Source organism: Symphalangus syndactylus, chromosome 2 (assembly GCF_028878055.3).
Source record: "Symphalangus syndactylus isolate Jambi chromosome 2, NHGRI_mSymSyn1-v2.1_pri, whole genome shotgun sequence".
Lineage (NCBI taxonomy): Eukaryota > Metazoa > Chordata > Mammalia > Primates > Hylobatidae > Symphalangus > Symphalangus syndactylus.
Window position 1 is genome coordinate 145,809,997 of NC_072424.2, and position 26,115 is coordinate 145,836,111.

A 26,115-nucleotide genomic window follows, 5' to 3' on the forward strand; every position below is an offset into this window, starting at 1 on the left:
CTTGAGTAGGTATTCTAATGATGAAGGGGAAGTGGATCCATATAGTGGCTTCAATCTGTTGGAAGAGAAAGAACTACACTTTCTATTTGTAATATACATCTTTCAGCATCATGTAAACATTCAAACTTGGTCACACATTAGTTAGTAGATTTTCAATACTCTACCAAAAGGTAGTTCCTCGCCATTCTCCTCTATAAATCAGAATCAAGCTGAAATCAGGGTTTTTAGTTATCTTTGGTTGTGTAATGTCTTAAGATTTTAAAAACGTTTCTGTTTTTACCTAATTCACTTCAGTACCCCAACATGGGTATGTATGTTATGGCTATGATGACATTTTTCAGGTGAAGAGACTAATATATTGGGTTTTAAGGTCTTAAATACATGTGCAACCCCTTAGCGCCAGAAGTAGAAACTAATCTTTTGTTTCTGAGTCCAGGGTCTGAGTGTTTAGGTGACAGTGTCCCGTCAGGGTACTAGACAGTTTACAGAATTTAAGTAGAACATGCCAAAGCATGGCAAATTAGTCAAAATGGAGCAAAAATATGTGCATAACCTAATTTGTGATGACCATTCAAGAGTCCAAAATAATTTCATTTCACTCCTTATTTTCCTCTTTTAGGTTCCGTAAATGAAAAGTTACCCCAACGCGAAGGCACAGGAAAAACAGGTAACTATCTTAGAATAAATGTCTATGATGATATGTAACATCTAACTTATCCCGTGAAATAACTTCTCAAGTTAAAGTTGAAACATCCACTAGTGATGATGATGAGAGCCGAACCAGTTTGTTACTTCTTTATTCATTCAGCAATGCCATTCACTCACGATCACCAGCTCTGTCCGGCCTGTGCTCCGCTGGGGTCGCTGGTGTTGGGCCTGTGCTCTGTGGCTTGTTTCGGGACCATCAGCAGATGCTGTTAGGACCCCCTGGAGCCTCCCAGTCTGTGACTGTGGAGAGAGGGCTGAGGCTCAGTCTTTTGGCTCCCTGTGGGATTCTAGACCATTGCAGTTCTTGAGGACCCTTGATAAAGATGCCTCAACTCCTCCCTACAAGGAGGAAGAGGGACAGTTTTTCTATCTACAGCAATCCCTGCCTCTGAGACTGGTACAAACAAGAGCTGAACAGAACTCTTAACCTTAAACATCATGTTGCAGCCTGCAGGTCCTGTTTCGGGGTCTGTGGGGTCTGTCACATGCCCACCACAACCCTTCTGGGAAAGTCTCCATCCTCTTCTCTGCCCTTGCCCCGGCCAACACCCTTCAGTACCAGGACAGATTTCTGCTTTTCTCTTACATCAGCCTTGAAAGTCAGATGTTGTTTTCAAGATGAGAAGAAATATTTTAGTACCAAAATTTTAGGTACTTTTCTTTTCTAGTGTAGGTTACAGTTTAATGAACCAGTAACAAACAAAAATCATATAAAGACAGACCAGGCTGAGGCAGGCAGATCATCTGAGGTCAGGAGTTTTGAGACCAGCCTGGCCAACATGGTGAAATGCCATCTCTACTAAAAATACAAAAATTAACTAGGTGTGGTGGCGCATGCCTATAATCCCAGGTACTCAGGAGGCTGAGGCAGGAGAGTTGCTTGAGCCCAGGAGATGGAGGTTGCAGTGAGCCGAGATCACGCCACTGCACTCCAGCCTGGGCGACAGAGTGAGACTCTGTCTCAAAAAAAAAAAAAAAAGTATCGGAGTTATATTCAACTAATCCCTTCTGCATGTGTGGAAACTGTGGTGGGGCCCATCCCTGCCCTGGAAGATCCTTTGCAAGAAGAGTTCTGTATTACTAGGACACAGACATGTTGGAGGGACAAGCTGGCATGAGAGTAAATGTGCCTGCCAAGGATGAGGCAGGACCGGCTTCCTGGAAGGGGAAATATGTAACAAGTGTGAGCTGAAACAGAAGAAGCCTCACAGTCAAGGAAGATAGCTCATTTTCCAGCTGAAAAATGATGACAGGCATAATGGGGACACTGGGTTGGGAGAGGGTTTATGTTTGGAAAGGAAGGGGTAAAGTTGCATAGAGCAATAGCGTGAGCTGCGTGAATTGAGTTGAGAAGATAATGGGGTGGGCACGTCGACATTTGTAGAGAAAGGAAGGGACAATCTCATGATTAGAAGAATTAACCAAGTGTGGAAAGGGAGGAGGAGATGGAAAGATCATCGTCTTTCAGAGGGCATCTCTTAATCCTGTTTATTATGATATTTATTGTACCCACTGTAGAAAAAAAATCTAGAGGAATTAGTAAATGGGCATGAAAGTGAGTTAAGGAAAGAACACACGCCCCACTTTAGGCCCGAATACGCAGAGGGGATACTTGGATTAAGCAACAGAGCTGGTTTCCAGACACAAATAAGACACTTCACACACTCTGATAAAGGGAAAGTAAAAAATGCACAGCTCTTCGAGATTTTTGTTTTATTTCCTTAAGGCTGACCTCAGCAGCCACCAATGGCCTTGTTTATTGGGACAGAGCCACCCTGTCTGTGAGGGACGGGGACATGGAGTAGGGCCTATGATGACCCTGCTGAGGAGGGAAGCGTGGACAGGGCAGGAAGGGGAGTGGCCTCTGGTGCCCAGAATCAGGGCTGAGAGGAGGAGCGGGCAGTGGGTCCATTACTCACCCTCTCCTCAGGCCACATCTGCCCTCCCTGCCTGCCATTCAGGCTGAGCTTTCAGACTGGTCTGGCCCCCGTGACTGGGGAACAGGCTGGTGGCCCCAGAGTAGTGACTTGGTGAGGCCTCAGCAAAAACACACAACAGTAATAATGTATTTGATTGTCCTCATTCCAAAAAATTTCACATATGTTCTTTTAAGACTTTTTGTATGTTCTTGTGTTTAAAATATGTTTCCCATTTTGTTTTATTTTCTTGGAAGAAGATTGTAAAATATTCAACCACAAAATATTCCTAGTTTATTGTTATTATCAATGTTAGACTTGGATATTTCAAATAACTGATGTCACATTTTTGTCAGCATTTTGATAGCTAGCAAACTTTTTGAGAGATTGCTCAACGTTAAAATTTTTTGAAAATCTGTTTTGATTTTCCCCCTAAAAAGTCTTATGAGAAACTTTATTCTTTAGACCACTGGGAAGTTCATGACTTAGTTATCTACATAAGCCTTGTATCTGGCCCTCATCTTTGCCACTTTTTCCTATATTTCAATCCAAAAGTTATTTAACAAAATGATATAAGCAAGCTTCAGTGAAAAAAAAAAAAAAAAAAAAAAGGATGATCCTGAGAGCACCACAGTGCCTTGTGATTGCTTCCTGGGTGGGGCCCTGAGTGTCTGGAGAAAGACTCCTGGCTCACAGGCCCCGCCATCCTGCCAGGTCTCTGAGCCATTTAAAACCTCTTACTTTACCAGGGAACCCAACCTGTGTGTGTCCATTAATTAAATACAGATTCTTCACTTGGAAAATGCGAGTCCATGGGTGGTGCAGGGGCCTATGACACCCCAGTCCACCCTTTCCTCCATTCTCCGATCACTTTCGCCCTGTCCGCTCCACCCCGTTCCCCTCTCAGATCCTTAGATTATTCCATGGCAGCAGTGGAGAGAAGGAGGGCCAGAGGTGTAGAAAGGGGTCCAGGATTCTCCAACCCTTGCCTTTTTCTTGGGGAAAACAGAGCGTGTGTTAAGGGTACGGGGCTCTGCTCAACCCCACCCCAGTCCCTGCCAAGCCCTCTTCTGTAACCTCTAGTGGCCCGAATTTATGACTTCTCTTTCCCAGGGCTAGACTTTCTTTACTCTAATTATTTTGATTCCTTCCTCATCTGCCCTGTGGCCTATGATTGGCTCTGATAGTTTAGAACTGTTCGGGTATTTTCCACGTGGAAATTAGGTCAGTGTCTAGCCTTGAGCATTTTAAGTAGCAGCTCACTCAAGACTGGTGTAGTCACTCCAGCTGCAGGCAGCATTGCGTTGGGTCTGTGTGGGGTTGCTGTTGGGGTTGATCTGTGAGGACTGAGTGCAAGTCCTCAGCATCCACCCGTATGCACACTTACTTAACTTACTCTCATAATTGTAGTCTCCTTGCAAATCTTTTCCGTTCTGAATTCAGATGATGCCGCAGCTCCAGCGTTGGAGACTCAGCCTCAAGGAGATGAAGAAGGTGAGCCGGGGTGGGGATTGCACGGTCGGGGTTGGGGAGGAGCGCGAGGGATGGCGTGGAGCTGGGAAGTGGAGCGAGTCGTCTTGTTAGAGCTCCCTTCAGTATGGAGTGTAACATGCCAGACACAGAGAGAAAAGACCACATGATCTCACTTCTATGTGGAATCTACTAAAAAAACAAACACACAAAACTCCAATAGTGAGAAGAGGGAAACAGCAAGCCGAAAGGTGGTCACCAAGGGTAGGGTAGGATGGAGAAAATAGAGGGATGAGGTCAGAGGCTGCAAAGCTGCAGTTATGTGGGATGGACAAGTCCACACATCGAGCGTACAGCACAAGGAATCTAGTTAATGATGAAATGACAATGGATGGCATACCACACATCCAGCACATAGCACGAGGAATATACTTAATGCTGAAATGGCAGCAGATGGCATAGTAAATGTTTCCTAGCCACACACCCGTGAAGTAACTGTGAGATGCTGGGAATGTGAATTGCTTGGCTGTAGAAATAATTTCACTGGGTAAATGTGTATCTAAACATCATGATGTTAGACAGGGATAAGATAGCAAACTCACGGGCAGAAACGGATTGTGTGTGGCTGTGTCCAGCCTTATGAGGGCACCCAGTGTTTTTCCTGATGTCTTTGGAGCAAGGGATTTTCAGATATTGCCATGGCGCATTCTCATGAGGGTTTCGTTAAATACACATTTCTAAGTTGAAATTTTACAGTTTGGATAATATAAAATGTATGGCCATTTTCCCCGTTTACATTTCACGTCTTTACAAGTGGTCATAACAAGGATGAAATCTATTTCCTGTTTTTACCTTTAATACATTGTCTTAGGTATTTACCAGTGTATAAAAATTATCAGGTGAAAGGGGACCAGGCTTTAAAGGCAAAGTGTAAGGAATACACAGTATAAATTAACAAAACCTTAAAATGTAGAACTGCATTATGCTTTGCAAATAATAATAATGATGACTAATGCTGCGTGGTCCTAAGCACTACACAATGTGTGATCTGCTGCCATGAGTCCCTGACCTTCTGAATGCCCTTCCGCAGATGAGAGCCCTGTGGCAATTGACCCAAGTCCATCTGGGTGTAAATGGCAAATGGCATTCAAACCCAGATGTCTTCTTCAGAGTCTGTGTTCTCAAGCACTAACAGTGACCTGCACGACATTCCTTTTTTTTTTTTTTTTTTTTTGTGAGACAGAGTTTTGCTTTTGTTGCCCAGGCTTCTGGAGTACAATGATGCGATATCAGCTCACTGCAACCTCCGTCTCCTGGGCTCAAGTGATTCTCCTCCCTCAGCCTTAGGAGTAGCTGGGACTACAGGTGCTTGCCACAATGCCTGGCTAATTTGTGTGTGTGTGTGTTATTAGTAGAGACGGGGTTTCACCGTATTGGCCAGGCTGGTCTTGAATACCTGACCTCAGGTGATCCACCCGCCTCGGCCTCCCAAAGCGCTGGGATTACAGGCGTGAGCCACCATGCCCGGCCCATTCAATTTTATTTGTTAAACAAGATTACTACAAAAGGGGTGTTCCTGAAAAGTTTCAGGCAAAAGTTATACTTCACATATTGCATTTTATATTGAATCTTTCAACTGAGTGAAAACATTGTATGTTATGTGAATAGCCATTTTAACTACACAAGGATATATTTTTGTACGTTGGGTATTTTTCTAAAATCTGATTCTTTTAAAGTGAATCCTGTCTAGACCCAAAGAGCTTTTAACTATACTTTTGGATAGAGAGAAGAATGCCAAAAATATTTTAAATGTATATTATGATTTCCTTTTGTCTCATGCATATAATCATTGTAACTATTTCTTTACAGATGTACAATGTGTGTTACGTTGATTTATTTTGGCTGTTAGACTACTTGCTGCACTATGTAACTAAGGAACATTGTGCTTTCATGATGAATTAAAAATGCTTGTCACTTCATTTTGGTTCATAGATATTGCATCACGTTATCCTACCCTTTGGACTGAACAGGTTAAAAGTCGGCAGAACAAAACCAATAAGAATTCAGGTAAGATGCTGCCTGATGTCACTTTGTAAGGAGTGATTTAATAGATCTAGAAAATGATGTTTTTTTTTGGAATTAAGTGTATTGTACAGTTGACCCTTGGACAACATGGGGGTGAGGAGTGCAGACCTGGCACGAACATCTGAGGATAACTTTCAACTCCCCCCAAAATAATAGCCTCTTGTAGACTGGCAGCCTTACCAATAATACAGTTAGTTAACACGTATTTTGTATGTTATATTTATTATATACTGTATTCTTACAAAAATAGAGAAAAGAAAATGTTATTAAAAATCATAAAGAATAGGAAATATATTTACTATTGATTACGTGGAAGTGGATCATCATAAAGGTCTTCATTCTCCTCATCGTCCTCATGCTGAGTGGGCTGAGGAGGAGGAAGAGGAGGAGGGGCTGGCCTTGCTATGACAGAGGCAAAGGAGGAATCCTTGGAACAGTGGACCCATGACATCAAAAACCTGTTGTTCAAGGGTCAGTTGTAAATATTTTCACTTGGTTACTCAGTCATGAAAATAATTCTTATTATTTGATCACCAGCATATATTTTAAAATTTGGCATTTTAAAATTAAATTTTCTAAATTCTTTAACAGATTTCTCTGTAGATGTCAAACTATAGCTTTAGTTAATAAGTAAATAATTATAAATTTGCTTTTGACCTAATTTCAGAGATGTTAAAACACTTTGCTAATTTAGTTTAAAATCCTCCAAATTATGTGCATTTTGTTTGCTATAAAGCAGTGTTTGAGAGAACTTTCACCTTTTAAAGCTGACTATTTTGACATTTTGAAGACCAGTAATGGGTTGCTTCCTCTTTGGTTAATGACTTTGACTGTTTTCGTGGAAGCGGGTTTGTTCTGTAATTTTCATTTAGGCTTTCAGTTGATTGCTTATGTGTTTCTCATTGCCTTTTCAAATGAGGATTTCACAGATTCTTACTGAAGGGAAGCAGCCATGTAGGTTTAAAGTAGTTCAGCTGCTGAGGAAACACGGAGTTAGTAACAGCTTGAATTTTCTACAATCAGCTTTGGGTGAAAAAATTGCAAACATTCACAGAGGCTGCTTATGCATTAAAACTTTATCTGTGGTTATGCATCCATATATTCTTCTGCTTACAAAAAAAACAAAAGGTTTATTAAAGCTCAGGATACTAAGAGTGGTTCGATTCTCCCTTCACCCACCTATGCCTCTTATAGACCCACCCTAAAAAGGACCCTTGAGGGAAATGCCTGAGTCCCCTTAAGCCGGCGGCCACCTCAGAACCCCATGGCAAGTCTATGGTGGGCCCGTCCACTGATTTCCACCTGCAAAGCTAGCGCGGTGCAATGCCAGATGAGCTGGCACAGGTCCAATATGTGATTTCTGCCCCATGATGCTCTGAAATCACTGCCTCAAGCCCCAGAGTCTTAGCTGTGTGGCATCTTCTTGTTACTTTACCCTTCTGGGCCGAGATGAGGGAGGGCAAACCCCAAAGGCCCCCCACCATCTACAGGCACACATGGCAGGAACATTTAATACCTATGTATAACATTTTTCTCAGAAATGCTTGTTATAGATGAGTTTTTCCTATTGTATGGAGATATTAATCTCTTTACATGTCTCATGAACTTTTGACACTGGGTTTTGTTCAATTTTGTCACCCCATTTAAAAAAGTTATTTTGATTTATTTCTGTTTCATACAAATTTGTATATGAGAGCTTAATTAAAACACTGTATGCTTCAGGTTTACTGGTTGATATGGTTGGGCATTGTGTCCCCACCCAAATCTTATTTTGAATTGTAATCCCCATAATCTGCACATGTCAATGGAGAGACCAGGTGGGGATAATTGAATCATGAGGGCGGTTTCCCCCATGCTGTTCTCATGATAGTGAGTGAGTTCTCAGGAGATCTGATGGTTTTATAAGGGGCTCTAACCCCTTCGCTGGGCACTTCTCCTTCCTGCTGGCTTGTGATGAAAGTGCCTTGCTTCCCCTTCACCTTCTGCCATGATGGTAAGTTTCCTGAGGCTTCCCCAGCAATGCCGAGCCATGAGTCCATTAAACCTCTTTCATTTATAAATTGCCTAGTCTTGGGGAGTTCTTTATAGCAGGATGAAAATGGACTAATACACTGGTAGATCTTGAAAACCACTGAAGAATAAATATGTTAGCACCCAAACTTAATTTGAAAAAAAATGTAAAATTCTTGTAAATGATTTTACTGGAAATATACTTTATTTAATTAATTAATTTATTTATTTATTTTGAGAGAAAGTCTTGCCTGTCACCCAGGCTGGAGAGCGGTGGTGCAATCTTGGCTCACTGCAACCTCCGCCTCCCGGGTTCAAGCGATTCTCCTGCCTCAGCCTCCTGAGTAGCTGAGACTATAGGCATGCACCACCACAGCCAGCTAATTTTTGTATTTCTAGTAGAAACAGGGTTTCACCATGTTGGCCAGGCTGGTCTCGAACTCCTGACTTCAAGTGATCTGCCTGCCTCAGCCTCCCAAAGTGCTGAGATTATAGGTGTGAGCCACCATGCCAGGCTAAGAAATATAAATACACATTTTTTTAAGCCAATGTAACCATTTCAGGCTTTGGCAGATTAAGCTCCATGTAAACCTGTGGAAGAAGAGCATTTCTGTGTCTCACCTCTCACTTGCCACTTGCAGATTTCCAGGACTTCAAGTGACCTGCCAATTATAATTAACCAGTAAAAACTGAGCAGGCTTTTGGTATTTAGTGGGACTGAAAATAATGTTTTAGGAAATTCCAGTTTACAGAAGTTACCCTACACTATAATTTAAGTCAGCCGAGATGAGTGGAGCACAAAAAGATGGCATTGAGTTGATTTACAGACACGGGGCATGAAGCTACTGGACTATGTTTGTGTTTAATACCAGTATTCTAGCTACATGTTCTTTCTGAGGGGCTGAAGAAACACCTAGTTGGTATTTTAGGACATTAAAAATAATATTTAATTTATTAAGTTTTAACAATGAAATGACAAACATCATAGGATGTATACAATGACCACTCCTATTGAAATTTCAAATATCAGAAGAGTGTCATACTTAATTTTAATTTTTAAAATATACTTTTACTTGTAATCATCTTTGGTAGACGTAGACACATTTATTTTAGAAAATGTAAATAATTTTTTATAATAATTTGGGTATTTAAAAAAATTTACCTAGCTTGTCAGTACCTTTTCCTGTTTTTTTATAAAAAAGGCCAAACTGAAAATGCATTGCTTTTTGTTTCTCTGATGTTTCTTTATATCGGCTAAAAGTAGTATTTTTCCCCATGAATCTGTATGAAAATAATGTGACTTTTGTTACCGCAGACATAGAATATGGTTGCCACTCATCCAAATGCCTGTGTGCACACTAGGAAGATGTGGTCACGTATGCTTTGGAGCATATAATGAAAGTAGTTTTTTAAAAGGGACTATTCTTACAAAGGAAAATAAAATACTCCTACTCTGAAAATTTGCACATGGTAGCTACACAATAAAATCTTGCCTCCTGTGGGGTTTGAACCAAATTGGGATATGTAAGTCAGGCAAAATTCCTTCATACCCAGGCCAGATTGGATTTAGATTGGCAAAGACCACCCCCCACCACCACCACCAGCCTGTTGCTCACCCCAGGCCCCAGCAGAGAGCCCACCAAGGTGGCCCCTCACTGTCCTCTGAGATGCTCTGCAGGAGGTGAGTGACGGCACTTGAAAATTTGCACATAGTAGCTACACAATAAATATGCATTAAATTAATAAAGATTTGTACCAGCATATGTTCCACGGGCCCTACTGTAGCATCATTACTCTTTTTAAAACAAGCTGAATGAAACAAACAAAATAACCAAATTGATACATAACTGGAAAAGAGAGAGAATCTAGGCACCCCTAGAGGTTGCCTATTAGACTTACGTTGATTTAAATTTAATAAATATATAAGTCAAACATTCTCTTGGCTCACTTAGTAAGAAAATCATCACTTTCATCATGTGAATCATATACATTAAATAAATGAGTAAAATCTGAAGTCGCCTGTTACTGAAAATTGCATTACTCAGATTTTCCCATCAATATAAAATTGTGTTACTTCTTTTACTGTCTAAAATCATCTTTGTTTTATTATTCTTTTCATAGAAGATACATAAACTAGTTACAAGATTTTATCAGATAAGACATTTTGTAAGATACAGTCTTTTAATTATGTAAGATTTAAACAAATGTAAATCAAATTAGTACTCTTCGCTACTGGCATATTAAGTACTTTCTAGATTTCTGCCTGATTTCCTTTAAAACCAATCTAAAATATTGAAGAGGAGACTGCAACTTCTGTTCTTAACTTTGAGCCAGCTACTAACATCTTCACAAAATAACAAACACTCTTCATGAATTACAAACACCAATGTGCTTAGGGTTCCATGACCCATTCATAATAAAACACATCTCCTCTAGACAGAAAAGCATGTGATCGTGGCACGTCAAAGCCAAGGAGGGTTCTATCTCTGGGGCGAGGAGGCAACCAGGCTCGCAGGACGGTTTCTGTATCACGGTTGCCATTTGCCACCATTTGCCGTAGTGACGTGACCCATGGGAAAGAGCGCTCAGAAATAATGAGAACGTGCGGAAGGCCAGCTGCCTCACATTTTGGTAGGAGGATTATTCCATGGGACGCGTGGGTTAAAACTCGCGTTTGAACTGCGTGTGCACGGTGCCCCTTCCCTACCAGGTATCCGCATCTTTCACGCACTGTGAGGCTGCCATCATGTTGTTTTCAGGTGCCATAGTCTCCCACAAGACAGGGGGACCAGATAAGCCCCATCATATTATACTTACTGTATGCAGATTTCTTAAAGTCATGCTGAAAAACTTGTCTCAATTTCCATCAATTAATTAACACCTTGGGGTATCCTACTACTATTATACACAGCACTGAAGAGAACATGAAAGAAAGAAGAAATAGGTGCAGGAGCTCACGAAGCTTCTGTTAAGCTTCTGCAGAAACTTTTTTGTACTTAGGAAGTTAGAAGCATTCTGCTGGGCTCCTGGGCAGCCTGCCCCTGGAAAGGGTGGGGATGGAGAGGAGGGGCACGGAGGTCCCGCCTTCTCAGGCCTGCACAGGCCGTTCTGGGACTACGTGTCCTGGAAGACCTTTCCTGATTATCAGGACACAAGGCCAGACGTGAGACCACACACAGCCCTCGGAGCTGGCAGCTAGACTTTGTGGCTGGCAGTTAAAGTCAATTTGGTGTTCGTGTCCCGCTGTCAAGGTGAATTTGGTTGTTTTCCTTAACACCGTGTGCCCAATTCCTGATGGAGCCATGGGCCACAGGGCTTTGCCACGTGGGGAGGCAGGTCGGCTGCTCATCCACATTCTGTGTTTTGGGGACCTCATTTGGTTCTGAAATGGGTCTCACTTTGCCCAAGATGCTGGGGCAACTGCTGCTGGGGCCCCTCTCACCACAGGGTGTGTGCTCCTTCGGGCACGAGTTCTCTCTGGCATTTTTGAAAGGCCTTTACTGTGATATCAGTGAAAATGAAAGCGGAAGCAGTGCCTGATAAAGAGGGGAAGTGGATTTCGCCAAGTGGGCCTGGCTCCTCCCGGCGCGTGCACAGCGCTCGCCTGCAAGCGCACCTCCGGGCTTCCCTGGGCCCAGCTCCCGGCTCCTCTCGGCCTCGCCCTCAGGTCGGGACTTCCCTTCTACGGTAACATGTCTCCACCGGGCCTGCAATCATTAGCCAGCCGGGATGAGACTAAGTGGTTAAAGCCTACTTCATGTTGGAGATTTAAAAAAAACACATATTGCAAAAGCGGTTCAACGCGCGGAGAAATTCACCCACTCTTGTCTCCACCCGTCAAATATCCGGGGTCCTGTGACCTGGGGTCCTGAGGTTGGCTGGTTGCGAGGCAGAGTGACGAGGAAGACGGAAGAGCTGTGTTAGCACGCAGCTCCCACCCCACCAAGCTTCCCACCAGGGGCCAAGCAGGGAAGCCCTTACCTTCCTGTCACCTACACAGACCGGCTGGGTGCTGGCTCAGCCAGCCCAGGGAGTTCCTTCTCCCTCTGCCAGCACCCTGCTCCCCGTGGGATTTGGGATGGACGTATGGAGTCCAGGGTCGCATGTTACAAGGTCCCACTCATAGAATGCGCTGTGGAACCTGAACGATGCCTCTTGCGGGGTTTGAACCAAATTGGGATCTGTAGCTCAGGCCGAATTCCTTCAGACCCAGGCCAGATTGGATTCAGATGGGCAAAGACCGCCCAGCAGCCTGCAGCGGGGAGTGGCCGCCCGGACACACCTCCGCTTTAGAGGAAGGGTAGAGGCCCCTGGAGCTTGATCCTCTCCGCCCTGAGCCCCTGTCCTGCGCGGTCCTCCTAAGGCTGAGGCAGCACCGGGCAGTCCCATACCAGCAGGGTGGGCGGCTGCTGGGTGGGTCGGGTCCAGACACCAGTGGGGGCACCGTGTGGACGAGGTGGACGCTGAAGTCAGGGCCTCTGAGCGACACCGTCCTCGCCGCGGTGGGGTCCAGGCAGGCCTGGGGCCTCGGGCCATGAGGGTCTCAGCCCGAGGCGTCGTCTTCACTGTTGCGGGAACCCCCTCCAAGTCCAGGCCTTCCCCTCCCTGCACGGGGACGCTGAAGTGTTCCCGGGGGTCCACGGCTGTGCGGGCGGGAAGGAGGGACTCAGGTGGGGGTCCCAGCTCCGAGGGCGTCCGTGGACTCTCCCGGCTGGGGTGGGGCTGCCCACAGGACTCTCCCCACGCCCACACTCGGGAACCACGGGAAGCTGCGGGCTCCTTTCCTCCAGCGTCCTTGAAGCCCGCGTGGGGTGCGGGAGCGGCCTTGGGATGATTAGCTTTTAAGGGGAGTCTGGCTTTGCACCCTCGGTCCCTAGCAGCCCACCCTGTGGCCCCCGCGCCTCCCCACGCGGGAAGCTGTTCCTCGTGGCCTCGCAGACTGTGCGGGCCCCGGGCACTGATGCCTTATCTCCTTTATTTCACATGCCACGTGGGCGCTGGAGGCATCTGTTTCCTGCCTCCTCCAAAGCTCTCCCAAAAGCCCAGGGCTGTTTGAGGCCCCCCAAACTGCTCCTTGGGATCTTTTTTTTTTATTATTATTATACTTTAAGTTTTAGGGTACATGTGCACAACATGCAGGTTTGTCACATATGTATACATGTGCCATGGTGGTGTGCTGCACCCATTAACTCGCCATTTAACATTAGGTATATCTCCTAATGCTATCCCTCCCCCCTCCCCCCACCCCACAACACGCCGCCCCGGTGTGTGATGTTCCCCTTCCTGTGTCCATGTGTTCTCATTGTTGTGTTAGTTTTTTTTTCGTGAGCTGGAGAGAACATAGAGGCCTCCAGTTTTGTCATCTGTGAAATTCCTCCTCCTGCTTAGGAGAAAAATGCCTTCCTCCCTAAACCATTAAAAACAGTTCTGTTCAATGTCCAGGAAGAGTCCTTGATGTTCAGGACGTCCTGCAGTTCGTGGAGCCCCTCAGTGGAAATACTTCTTTATTTAGGGATGATAATTTTTGTTTTATCGCACATATTAAAATTAGTGCCAAAAGATAATTATCTTTTGATTCTGCTTTAAATCATGCTAAAATGCATTCCCTACGGGAAAATGATACAAATTATATTTTCTTTTTTTATTTCTAAGTTTTTCATATTCTGTTTTTCAAATATGACATTACACAAACATCAAGACACAAATTAGATTTGTTAAGTTATTAATTTTTGGTCATTTGAAGAGATTAAAAAATGCTAAATTAAAGCAAATACCACCTCATAAGTGTAGACTGTAAAAGTGTATTGTTTAAAAACATTAATTAACTTACCAAAAATATGCATAAGTAAATGTATCCAATTTTCATAATTATAAAAGCTTTTAATTTCAATCATATTTGATTCTCAGATTTCAATATTCAGTCACACTGTGGTTAAGTAATCAGAATGAAGATTTTCAACATAAGCAAACCCTATCTGAGTGGTTTGGGAACACACACCAACACGTGTACACGCAGGCCTTGAGCTCTCGCCATGAAAGGAGGGGTATTTGCCTTAACTTCGTTTTCCAAATATAAATGACATTCAACTCCTCCTTGAATTAATGAGGTCTGATGTTGACCTCATTAGTTGCTCATGGATCTGATATTGACCTCATATAATGCTCATGGGGCACCAGGCAAAGCACTGTGTGTTCTAATGCATCATAGAAGCTGATTCTTAGAACAGCCGTGTGAACTTGGAGCTGCTTGTCTCATAGGTAAGTTCCTTTTTCAAAATCTCTAAGTGGCTGAGGCCAGGATTTAGCCCAGAGTTGTGATTTCCAACCTCCTCCCGCGGCCCGCAGATTGACCTGCACACTCAGTTCCAGAGCTGCTGGCTTCTGGGGCGTCTCTGAGGCTGACAGTGTGGGAGAGGCACCATGGCACACACCTATGAATGCTCTCATTCCCAGCGATACTCCACCAGGCAAGGGACGTGGCTTCAGAAGCGATCTCATGGCAAACAGCACCAGCAGAAGCTCTCTCAGGCTCACAGATGGGGCCTCCAAAGTGAGAACCAGGAGAGCGGCTGTGTCTCCACCCTGGACCCTGCAGGCAGAGCCGCAACCTTCTCATTGTCTTATTTAGGAGGGACCACGTCAGGCATGGGGAGGAGACGGGAGAGTGGTTGGCGTCATGTACCGTGAAGGTGCATTAGGACACTACCTGCCCCAGGACCATCTTTTCTGCACAAGGGAACACAGTGGCTGGAGAGATATTAGGTGTGCTCACTCCTCCTCCTGCATGCCGTCAGTCCCCCTGGAACCTTTCTTCCCATCAAAGTTATTGTTGCTGCTGCTTGGAGCCTCCTTGGTCCCTGGGAAGGACAGAAGGGGGGCCTGGGCTGGTTCTCGGCCCCCACTGTGTGATCCTGATCAATGCATTTTACCTATCTGGGTTTCAGCATCTCATCTTTAAAATGGTAATGGTAAGACCGACCTCCCAGAAAAGCCCCAGAGCTCAGTCTGGTTGGATGCACCAGTGTCCACTTGGTGTCTAGGAGTGGAATTAACTTCCAGGTGTGCACATCGAGCTTGGTACTGGGCTCGGCAAATAGGAGGGATTCAGGGCATCTCTTGAGGCTCTTCCCTGAATGTGTGTGTGTTTGTGCATGTGTGTGCACATGCATATGTGTGGGTGTGCATGTGCACGTGTGTGTGCATGTGTGTGCGCACATGTGTATGTGTGCATGTGTGTGCGCACACGTGTATGTGTGCACGTGTGTGTGCATGTGCATGTGTGTGCACATGTGTATATGTGCGTGTGTGTGCATGTGTGCGTGTGCATGTGTGTGCACATGTGTATATGTGCGTGTACACATGCATGTTTACTGTAATAGTAACTAGTTTTTTGAGAAATCAGGTACTGGAAATCATAACGACAGGATTAATAGGACCAAGATTTACCTGCTGCTATGAAATTTGTGTCTTGTCGTGATTACAGATTTGGCTTGAAGCATAAACGGAGTGAAATATCTCTTTTTGCTGTTCACACTTAAGAATAGCAGCTTAGGGCCAGGTGTGGTGTCTCATACCTGTAATCCCAGCACTTTGGGAGGCTGAGGTGGGTGGATCACCTGAGGTCAGGAGTTCGAGACCAGCCTGGCCAACATGGTGAAACCCCGTCTCTACTAAAAATACAAAATTAGCTGGGCATGGTGGCGGGTGCCTATAATCCCAGATACTCTGGAGGCTGAGGCAGGAGAATCGCTTGGACCCAGTAGGCAGAGGTTGCAGTGAGCCGAGATTGCGCCACTGCACTCTAGCCTGAGCGACAGAGTGAGACTCTGTCTCAAATAAATAAATAAATAAATAAATAAATAAATAAATAAAAGAAAATAGTAACATAGTAGAAGAGATTTCACTGTGATTCTGTGTCCATGGTCTTCCCATCAGTTAGCTTAAAGACCCACAGATAATTAATATGGCCCATGAATAATATGACCCTTTGGGAAATGACTCATGTGGTCACACTAAGATGAGAATTCCTGCCTGCTCTCGCCTGCCAGCCAAGGTGCACCCACCAATGGCATCTCCTCCAACTGCATCTTGTTCTATCAACAGCAACCCTCTCCCTAGCTGTGAGCAATTAACGATTTATGCGGGTGACTAGTAAAGAATTTTACCAGCCCCCCTAATATTTTTACCAGTCCATCCTCCTTTGAGAAAGGACAAAGTTCATACAATTAATGAAATCATCTTTCTCTGTAGTCACCCTTATCAAGTGCTGATTGATGAGGACTTGTTTGCCAAGCACGATGCATTACTATAGTTACAATCAAGGCAATTTCTGCACTGAGAGTTTAAAAAATGTTAGTGCATTTGCTGAGGAATTTTATTCACTCCCCAGGAATGGTGTGCTGCATGAATGTGCACATGTGTATGTGTGTCACCACACATGTACTTCATAATTATTTTTCTCTAAAAAGACAGCTTTATGTTTTTAATAGAGGCAACCTCTTTCCTTACCTCTGTTACTTTATATTTATCATCTTTCCCCTTTTATGTACCTGCAGCCTACATTTGTGTCTCAGATAAAATCTAGTATAGACATTTATCTCTCTGCTTTTGCCTGAAAGTCACATTAGTAACTAATGCCAGAATACGTCACGTCGGGCTATTGTGTTTCAGATGAAAGGGCAAATGAAGAAGTCATTTCAAAAACATTGTAAAACATCTTCAGTTATGTGTTGCATCTGCATCAAAACACAGAATGTTTAAGTGATGTAAGAGTTATGTTTACTGACAAACAGTCTTGAAGGTAATATTTATTTTTTAAAACTCAATAACTGAAGAAGAATGCATCCTCTGTGCCCACCTTTCTGGCCCTGAGACATGAGGCTTTCACTGCGTTCTTGGAGGAGGTGTCATTGTCCTGCCCTGAGACACGAGGCTCTCACTGCCTTCTCGGAGGAGGTGAGGAGGTGTCATTTTCTGGCCCTGAGACACGAGGCTCTCACTGCATTCTCGGAGGAGGTGTCATTTTCTGGCCCTGAGACGCGAGGCTCTCACTGCATTCTCGGAGGAGGTGTCATTTTCATGCCGTTCTCACTTTGGGGATGAGGAGATACTGTTTTCCTCTTTACATATGAAAAAATGCAAACGTTCACCCAAACAAGAGGCGAGGGCCAGATGACCCGCCTGAGCTTCAGCTTGCCTTGTTTATCGTCAGAGGGTGTGTTTCTGATTTACGCATCTGGGGTTATCAGGTAGGGTGGCTTAAAATGGTGAAAGAAATGCACTCACATTTCAGAGGCTCAGCAGGTCGAAGTGCAGTGTTTTATCATGTGATAGTCCTGCCCTGGGGAGAGCGTTGCCCGTGGAACTGTTTTCCGCGTGATCACGCAGGGATCTGGATCCCTCCAGGCCGTATTTTCACGGATGACAGTTTTAGGGGGGGATAGATCATCAGGAGGAGGTAGAATCTTTCTCCTAAAAGCTCCAGGCTAGAATCGAACCAACCCTGTTTCCTCCACCTCACTGTTCATCTCCATCTCACTGTTCATCTCCATCTCACTGGAGCAAACGCAGTCACGTAGGCATGCTCCCCGGAAAGAGGGCTGGGAGTGGAGACTCGCTGTGTGCCTGCCATACTCGCTGTGTGCCTGCCATAATTCCATTTGCGTCGAGGAAGGGGGCGGCTTGGGAAGCAGCTGGGCACCTCTGCTACAGCTGCCACAGACTCAGCATGTGCTGTCACTTTAGGAAAAAGCAAGTCTTAGTCGCGATCTCTCTACGTGAGGTGGATCCTGTGTTTAACTCACACTGATCACTTGTTCACTTTTCATTTTACAGCATTCCTGAGTTTCAACACACACGTGCATTCATACACAATATCGATGTATATATGTATGTGTTTAAGTTTTGTGTGTGTGTGTATATATATGTGTGTATGTATATAAAGTTTATATATATGTGTATGTGTGTATATATATGTGCGTATATGTGTACCTGTGTATGTATATAAAGTTTATATATATTGGTGTGCGTGTATATATATATATATATCTATATATATATACACACACAGGTACATAGATACACAGTCATATACACACACACATATAAACTTTCTTTTTGCTAAAATATTATGTGTCTGTTTCTTGTCTCCCTGCTATGGTCTAAATGTATGTGTGTCCCCAAATTCCTGTGTTGAAATCCTCACCCCCAGGGTGACGGTGTTAGGGGCCGGGGCCTTTGGAAGGTGATGAGGTCGTGAGGGCAATGGGATTAGTGCATTATGAAAAGAGGCCTGGGAGACCCTTGCCCCTCCTGCCACATGAGCTCAACCGAGAAGGCGCCATTTGTGAACCAGGAAATGGGACCCAGAATCTGCCAGAGCCTTGATCTTGAGCTTCTAGCCTCTCAACTGTGACAAATGAATGCCTGTTGATAAGCCACCGAGCCCACAGCACTTTTGTTACAGCAGCACAGGCCAGCACCAGGTAAGACTCCTCCCAACCGGAGGCACGCTCCGTATCCCTAGAGCAGTCAGAGATCTGCATCTCAGGGGCGTCGTGGGCCTGCAGGCGGCAGGGGCGGGTGCTCACACGCCTCATCTCACGCCTAGTCCTGGTTAAAGCACACCCTGGAGTAGAATCTCTTGTGGGGGTGGGGCCTTGGAGACACAATTTAAGTGGCTTCTCTGGTAAATTGTTTTATCTTAAAATGTGCAGATCACTGTGACATATGGTAACTATTATCAATAAGGTTTTGTACATATTTTAATTTTTCCCATAATTATGTATGTGTATAAGACAAAACACAAAGTTTCTTAAAGGCATTTGAGTATTAGACTCCATCGTGTATTCTAGATACAAGTCCTTACCGGATTTATGATTCACACATACTTTCTTTCACTCTGAGCTGTCTTTTCACTCTCTTGGTGGGATTCTTCAAAGAACAGTGTCTATTTTTTGCATGCCCTCTGCATGCCTGTGTGTGTTTATACACCACTGCACAAGTCCCCATACAGTGCATGCTTCTAGGACACTGTCTAATCATGTATACTGCATATGAAATATAACAGTTCAGACTTCATGACAAATCCTTGCAATAAATTGTTTGTCTTTAGCTTGTATGTATGTCGATTTAATGTATTTTCAGAGGTAAAAATTTTAGCCAAGCTAGAAAGCCTGAAAGGAAGTTTCAGGCTTTATTATGGATATTGTAGCACTTCTAATGCAGAGTTAGACTTTGTAAAGTGTAGTGGATGGCACATTCCATCATGCTGGAAACACACAGTGTTTTTAATTTTGGTAAAGTCCAGTTTACCTATCTTTTCTTTTGTGGCTATGCTTTTGGGGCCATGTCTAAGGAACTAGTGCCTCACCTGAGTCCCCCTTTGTGTGCCAGTGTCAAGCCCATGACAGGAGGCTGATGACAGGCAGCCACTGCCACCCAGGGTGACACAGGGCTCACTACCCCTAAGGCAGCGGGTCTCACTGCTGTGCAAAAAATGCACTCTGATGCATTCCGCTGATGTAAGGTTAACCCAGACCTGGAGGGTAGGGCTTGAAGTTAATCCCACTGGGTAATTTTCTCCTTTGACCTTGAACATGTTTTTTTAAGGTAGTGAAGCTGGTAAAAGTAACATCAACAGCATCTCTGAATGGGGAAGAATAAAAGGCAATGCTATTTTAAAAGGTATAAATTTTGCAGGGGATGTTTGTATACCGAAAATTATTCCTTATTTATCTGAAATTCAGCTTGAACCTGGCGTTTGCATTTTATCTGACAACTCTGCCTGTAAATAAATGCAGTTCCCTTAGCGAATCTTCAGTTAAGGAAATTTCTTTGGGCTTTCTTTAAAAATCAAATGTGAAATACAGTGTATTAATCAGCTAGGGCTGCTGTAACAAGTAGCACAGTCTGGTGGTTTGAGCAGCAGGAATGGCTCCTATCACTGTTCTGAGGGCTGGAGGTCCAGGCCCGAGGTGCTGGCAGGGCTGGCCTGGTGAGGGCTCTCTCTCTGACCAGCCTCCATGTGGTCTCCCCTCCGTGTTCTCCCCTCAGTTCGCTCCTTAGATGTCTCCATCTTCCTGCAGGGACATCAGTTATACTGGATCAGGGCCCCACTCTTATGATGACCTCGTTTATCCTTAATTAACTTCTTAAAGGCTTCATCTGCAAATACAATCACATTCAGAGTTAAGCCTTCATCCATGAATTTTGAATCCATAACAAGCAGGATAGAATTATTTCTGTCAGTGTGGCTTGGATTTGAATTGCTTACATTGAAAACAAAGCCTATCAATAAAAGGCTCAGCGTGGAGCTGAAACTGCCCCTGCTGTGTCCTCAGGTCTATCGACGGCACCACCAATGCCATCACCCTTCTTTCTGCAGTCGCCTAAGGTCCCAGCTCTCTTCCCAGTGAAAAGCCACTTTACAATAGGAATGCTTGTGACGTCTAGTAAAGAAAAGGGATACTAGTGAAAGAGGTTTGGGGGATTCTCGTCTGACCTCGATACAAGTTTCTGTTTTGAACTGGAGTGAAATTTCTCCCAGTGTGTCAAATATTGACTGAAGACAAAGTGAGAATTTCCACCAAATTTATCTTTTGTTTTCATGGCCACAGATATTTTATATAAAATAGTTATTTTCAATTGGTGATTCTTTTTTTACTATTTTTATGGGGACCATCCAAGTATAGATGAAGTGAACTAAGAAAAAATCCAAGTCTTTTATGAAGCTACAGCAATGCTTCTACCACCTTGGCCAGTAGGGAGGTTTCTCTTGAAAGAAACCTCTATCCTATTATTTGTCCTAGAAAAAATGATTCTATCTTTTTCTTTGCACTCCCTCTGCATGCCTGTGTGTGTTTATACACCACTGCACAAGTCCCCGTACAGTACATGATTCTAGGGCACTGTCTAATCATGTATACTGCATATGAAATATAGCAGTTCAGACTTCATGACAAATCCTTGCAATAGGTGGTCTGTAACTTGTATGTATGTGGATTTAATGTATTTTCAGAACTAAAAGTTTTAGCTAAGCTAAAAAGCCTCAGACAAATTTTCAGGCTTTATTATGGATATTGTAGCACTTTTCTTTTTTTTTTTCTTTTCTTTTTTTTTTTTGAGACAGAGTCTTGCTCTGTTGCCCAGGCTGGAGTGAAATGGTGTGATCTCCGCTCACTGCAACCTCCACCTCCTGGGTTCAAGCGATTCTCCTAACTCAGCCTCCAAGTAGCTGGGACTACAGGCACGTGCCACCACACCCAGCTAATTTTTTGTATTTTTAGTAGCATTTAGTAGAAAGTAGAGTATTTTGTATTTTTGTGTTAGCCAGGATGATCTTGATCTCTTGACCTCATGATCTGCTCTTCTCAGCCTCCCAAAGTGCTGGGATTACAGGTATGAACCACTGTGCCCGGACTATTGTAGCACTTCTAATGCAGAGTTAGACTTTGCAAAGTGTAGAGTGGGTGGCACATGACGGAATCATGCTCGAAACGCACAGCAGTATTTGGCAAACTGTTTGAAAGACACTATAAAAAAAGACAGGACGATACACGGAACATAGGAGACAGGCCCGCTATCTTTATTTATAATTAAATCCTGACCACGAAGAATTCTCTCTAACCTCGCATTTTTACAGCTCATAACTCTTTGAAGTTAACTTGGGAAATAAATTTTCCAAGATTAGTCCCAACTAAAAGGCATTTTTTCTCATTTGTTTGGAAACTTGGAAATAAGTTTGTTTTTCTGTTTTGGTATGACTTTGCATCAGAAAAAAGAAGGATACTTTAATTGTATAAGTCAATATTTAAAACAAAAAATGAGAAGATTTTCTTAAAAATGCTTTTTTGGGAAGAGAGATTTTGTTGGCTCAATAATTTTTTTAAATGTTAAGCATTTTCAATCACTATGTTTTCTCATGAATGCTAAAATACTTTATCTAAAGCCATTACTTCAGATTTTTGAAATAGCAATGTGTTACAACCAAAATGGGTAGGAAGTTAAATTATGGGTATATACAAAATTTTAGGTTGAAGCAGATGTTAGTTGATAAATTACTTCAGATATTTCTCTTTGTTTAATGCTTTACCTTTGTGTTTAAAATACTGCCTTTTATTTGTGTGTGTGTGTGTGTCTTTCTATAATTTGTAAAGCCATGTTGAATATCCAGTATATGCTCAATAAAATATTGAACACCTCTGAGTTTCCAATGGTATCTTGTAACATTTTTAGTCATTTTCAGAGGTGGCAAAGCAAATATTTGGAGTCTTGAGCAAATAAAAAGAGAGGGAGAAACCAGAACCATTTCTGAGATTAGAGGTCTTGATTAGGTCCAGAAACGTTATCTGAAGCTCGATGAGGAGTCACAGGTGAAGACCAGATGGTGTGAGTCGGTGTCTCATATTAGAATTTAGTGCGTGTTCTCTTCAGATGAGGAGCCACAGGCGAACACCGGATGGTGTGAGTCGGTGTCTCATATTAGAATTTAGTGCGTGTTCTCTTCAGATGAGGAGCCACAGGCGAACACCAGATGGTGTGAGTCGGTGTCTCATATTAGAATTTAGTGCGTGTTCTCTTCAGATGAGGAGCCACAGGTGAACACTGGATGGTGTGAGTTGGTGTTTCATATTAGAATTTAGTGCGTGTTCTCTTCAGATGAGCAACTACAGGTGAAGACCGGATGGTGTGAGTCGGTGTCTCATATTAGAATTTAGTGCGTGTTCTCTTCAGATGAGCAACTACAGGTGAAGACCGGATGGTGTGATTCGGTGTCTCATATTAGAATTTAGTGCGTGTTCTCTTCAGATGAGCAACTACAGGCGAAGACCGGATGGTGTGAGTCAGTGTCTCATGTTAGAATTTAGTGCGTCAAGACCAGATAGTGTGAGTCGGTGTCTCATGTTAGAATTTAGTGCATCAAGACCGATGGTGTGAGTCGGTGTCTCATATTAGAATTTAGTGCGTGTTCTCTTCACATGAGCAACTACAGGCGAAGACCGGATGGTGTGAGTCGGTGTCTCATACTAGAATTTAGTGCGTCTTCTCTTCAGATGAGGAGCCACAGGCGAAGACCGGATGGTGTGAGTTGGTGTCTCATATTAGAATTTAGTGCGTGTTCTCTTCAGATGAGGAGCCACAGGCGAAGACCGGATGGTGCGAGTTGGTGTCTCATATTAGAATTTAGCACGTCTTCTCACGTCTTCTCCTCAGGGGTGGAACGGTATTTTCTTTTTCACAGACTTTATTTTTAGAGCAGTTTTACTTTTAGAGGAAAAAATTATGCAGAAAATGCAGAGTTTCCAGGTACCTCCTGAGCACCCACACCTCCACCGCTTTTCCTGGAATTAACGTCTTGCATTAGTGTGGTGCATTTGTTATAATTGATGAACAAATATTGATAAATTATTATTAACCAGCTTCCATAGTTTACATTAAGGTTCACTCTTGATGTTGGACATTCTATGAGTCATGACAAATGTATAATGACAGGTACCCCCATCACAGTGTCATACAGAGTTGTTTCACTGCCCTGAAAACCCTCTGAGCTCCACTTACCCATCCCTCCTTCCCCTTCACCCTTGGCAACCACTGATCTTTTTACTATCTCCATAGTGTTGCCTTTTCCAGAATTTCAGAGAGTCTGACTCATACAGTATGCAGCCATTAAAGACTGGCTTCCTTTGCTTACTAATATTCTTTTAAGGTTCCTCTGTTACTGATATTCATTTAAGGTTCCTCCGTGTCTTCATGTCTTGATCACTCATTTCTTTTTAGTGCTGAATTGTATTCCATTGTTTGGATGCACTATAGTTCATCTGTTTGCCACTGGAAAGGCATCTTAGTTGCTTCCAATTTTTGACTATTATGAATAAAGCTGCTAGAAACACTCATATGTAGGTTTTTGTGGACTTCAGGGTTCAGCACATTTGGCTAAATACCTAAGAACACGATTGGTGGATGGTACAGTAAAACTCTGTGTGTCTTCATAAGAAACTGCCAAGCTGTCTTCTGTGGTGGCCGCGCCATTCTGCAGTCTCAGCCTGCTTTGCAGCCTCCCCAGCAGCTGGTGTTGTCAATGTTTTTGATTTTAGGAATTCTAATAGGTTTGCAGTGGTGTCTCATTATTGTTTTAATTGCAATCACCTAATGACATAGGGTATTGAATGCCTTTCATATGCCTGTTTGGCATCTGAATATCTTCTTCGATAGGGTGTCGGTTCAGATATTACGCCTGATTTTTAATTAATTTTTTTATTGTTGAATTTTAAGTGTTCTTTGTAGATATATTTTGGACATGAGTTTTTTGTTCATTTGTTTGTTTTTTTTGAAACAGGGTCTCACTCTGTCACCCAGGCTGGAGTGCAGTAGTGCAATCATGGTTCACTGCAACCTCCACTTCCTGGGCTCAAGCCATCCTCCTGCCTCAGCCTCCTGAGTAGCTGGGACCACAGGCACACACCACCATGCCTGGTTAGTTTTTATTTTTATTTTTGTAGAGACAGGGTTTGGCCATGTTGCCCAGGGTGGTCCCCAACTCCTTAGCTCAAGCTATCTGCCTGTCTCGGCCTTCCAGAGTGCTGAGATTACAGGTACGAGCCACCATGCCTGGCCTGGACCTAAGTAATTTATCAGATGTGTGGTCTGTAAATATTTTCTCCCCGTCTGCAGCTTGTCTTCTCATTCTCTTAACGGTGTCTTTGCAGAGCATAAGTTTTCCACTTTGAGGAAGTCCCCTTTATCAATGATTTCTTTCATACATTGTGCCTTTGAGGTTGTCTTTAAAGAGTCATCACCAAATCCAAGGTCGCCTAGATTTTCTCCTGTGTTACCTTCTAGGAGTTGTATAGTTCTGTGTTTTACACGTAGCTCCGTGATATATTGGAGTTAATTTATTAAGGGTGTAAGGTCTGTGTCTAGATGACATTTTCTTTGTGTGCGGACGTCCCGTCGTCCTGGCACCACGCCACCTTGCTTCGCTCCTTTGGGAACCATCAGCTGCCTCTGTGGGGGTGGGGGGAGGGCTCCTACTCAGCTCTGGAACTGGGTTAAGGCTGAAAAATATTCAGAAATTGGCCATGGGCTGAGCAGCCAAACGGGAATAGAACTAAAGGTGACTAGAAAAAACGTCAAAGAAGTTAGGAAATGAGAGGTGTGATGTACAGAAGACAGTGAGAAGATGTGACTTCTCTGTGGGGGTCTCTTCAGGGGCAACCAGAGGAGCCCTGCCGGAATCATCAGGCTCACGCCCACCACGGGGGCCACTGTGGGAGGCACGTCTTGCCCATCCGAGAAGACTAGGAAAGAATGCTGGAAATAAAAGCCCCCGATGGCCCAGGGCGCGCTCCTGCTAATTCTCCGCGCTCAGCTAGGAGGGAGCCAGGTTTCCACAGGGCCCTGTGTTGTGTGTGGGATATATTTCACCTCTTTTGAAAAGTGTCCCTCTTTGAAAGCAAGTCGGAGGCTCTGAAGAAAATTCTTTTTTTTTTTTTTTTTTTTTTTTGAGACGGAGTCTCGCTCTGTCGCCCAGGCTGGAGTGCAGTGGTGCAATCTCGGCTCACTGCAAGCTCCGCCCCCCGGTTCATGCCATTCTCCTGCCTCAGCCTCTCCGAGTAGCTGGGACTACAGGCGCCCGCCACCATGCCCGGCTAATTTTTTGTATTTTTAGTAGAGACGGGGTTTCTCCGTGGTCTCGATCTCCTGACCTTGTGATCCGCCCGCCTCGGCCTCCGGCCTCCCAAAGTGCTGGGATTACAAGCGTGAGCCACCGCGCCCGGCCTGCTCTGAAGAAGATTCTAAGAGAGTTGGAAGCATCTACAATGGGCTTTGTTTCCAACAAGATATTTAGGACATTTTTCACCCTTAGGAGAGGGACGCTAAATACTTTTGCAGGAATTTAAGGAGAAAACTTGAGGAAAGGGAAGAA

General features: G+C 43.8%; 1 protein-coding gene across 2 annotated transcripts in view; it reads left to right on the forward strand.

Moving 5' to 3' along the window:
* Window positions 1–26,115, forward strand: part of SMOC2 (SPARC related modular calcium binding 2) — a 217,072-nt gene that overhangs the window by 102,143 nt on the left and 88,814 nt on the right. The window contains exons 5-7 of one of the 2 annotated variants that reach the window (XM_055269689.2): window positions 620–667; window positions 4,035–4,118; window positions 6,087–6,161. In XM_055269689.2, coding sequence (XP_055125664.1) covers window positions 620–667; window positions 4,035–4,118; window positions 6,087–6,161 — 207 coding nt within the window. The remainder of the gene's footprint in view (window positions 1–619; window positions 668–4,034; window positions 4,119–6,086; window positions 6,162–26,115) is intronic. The other variant, XM_055269690.2, reaches the window with a different exon arrangement.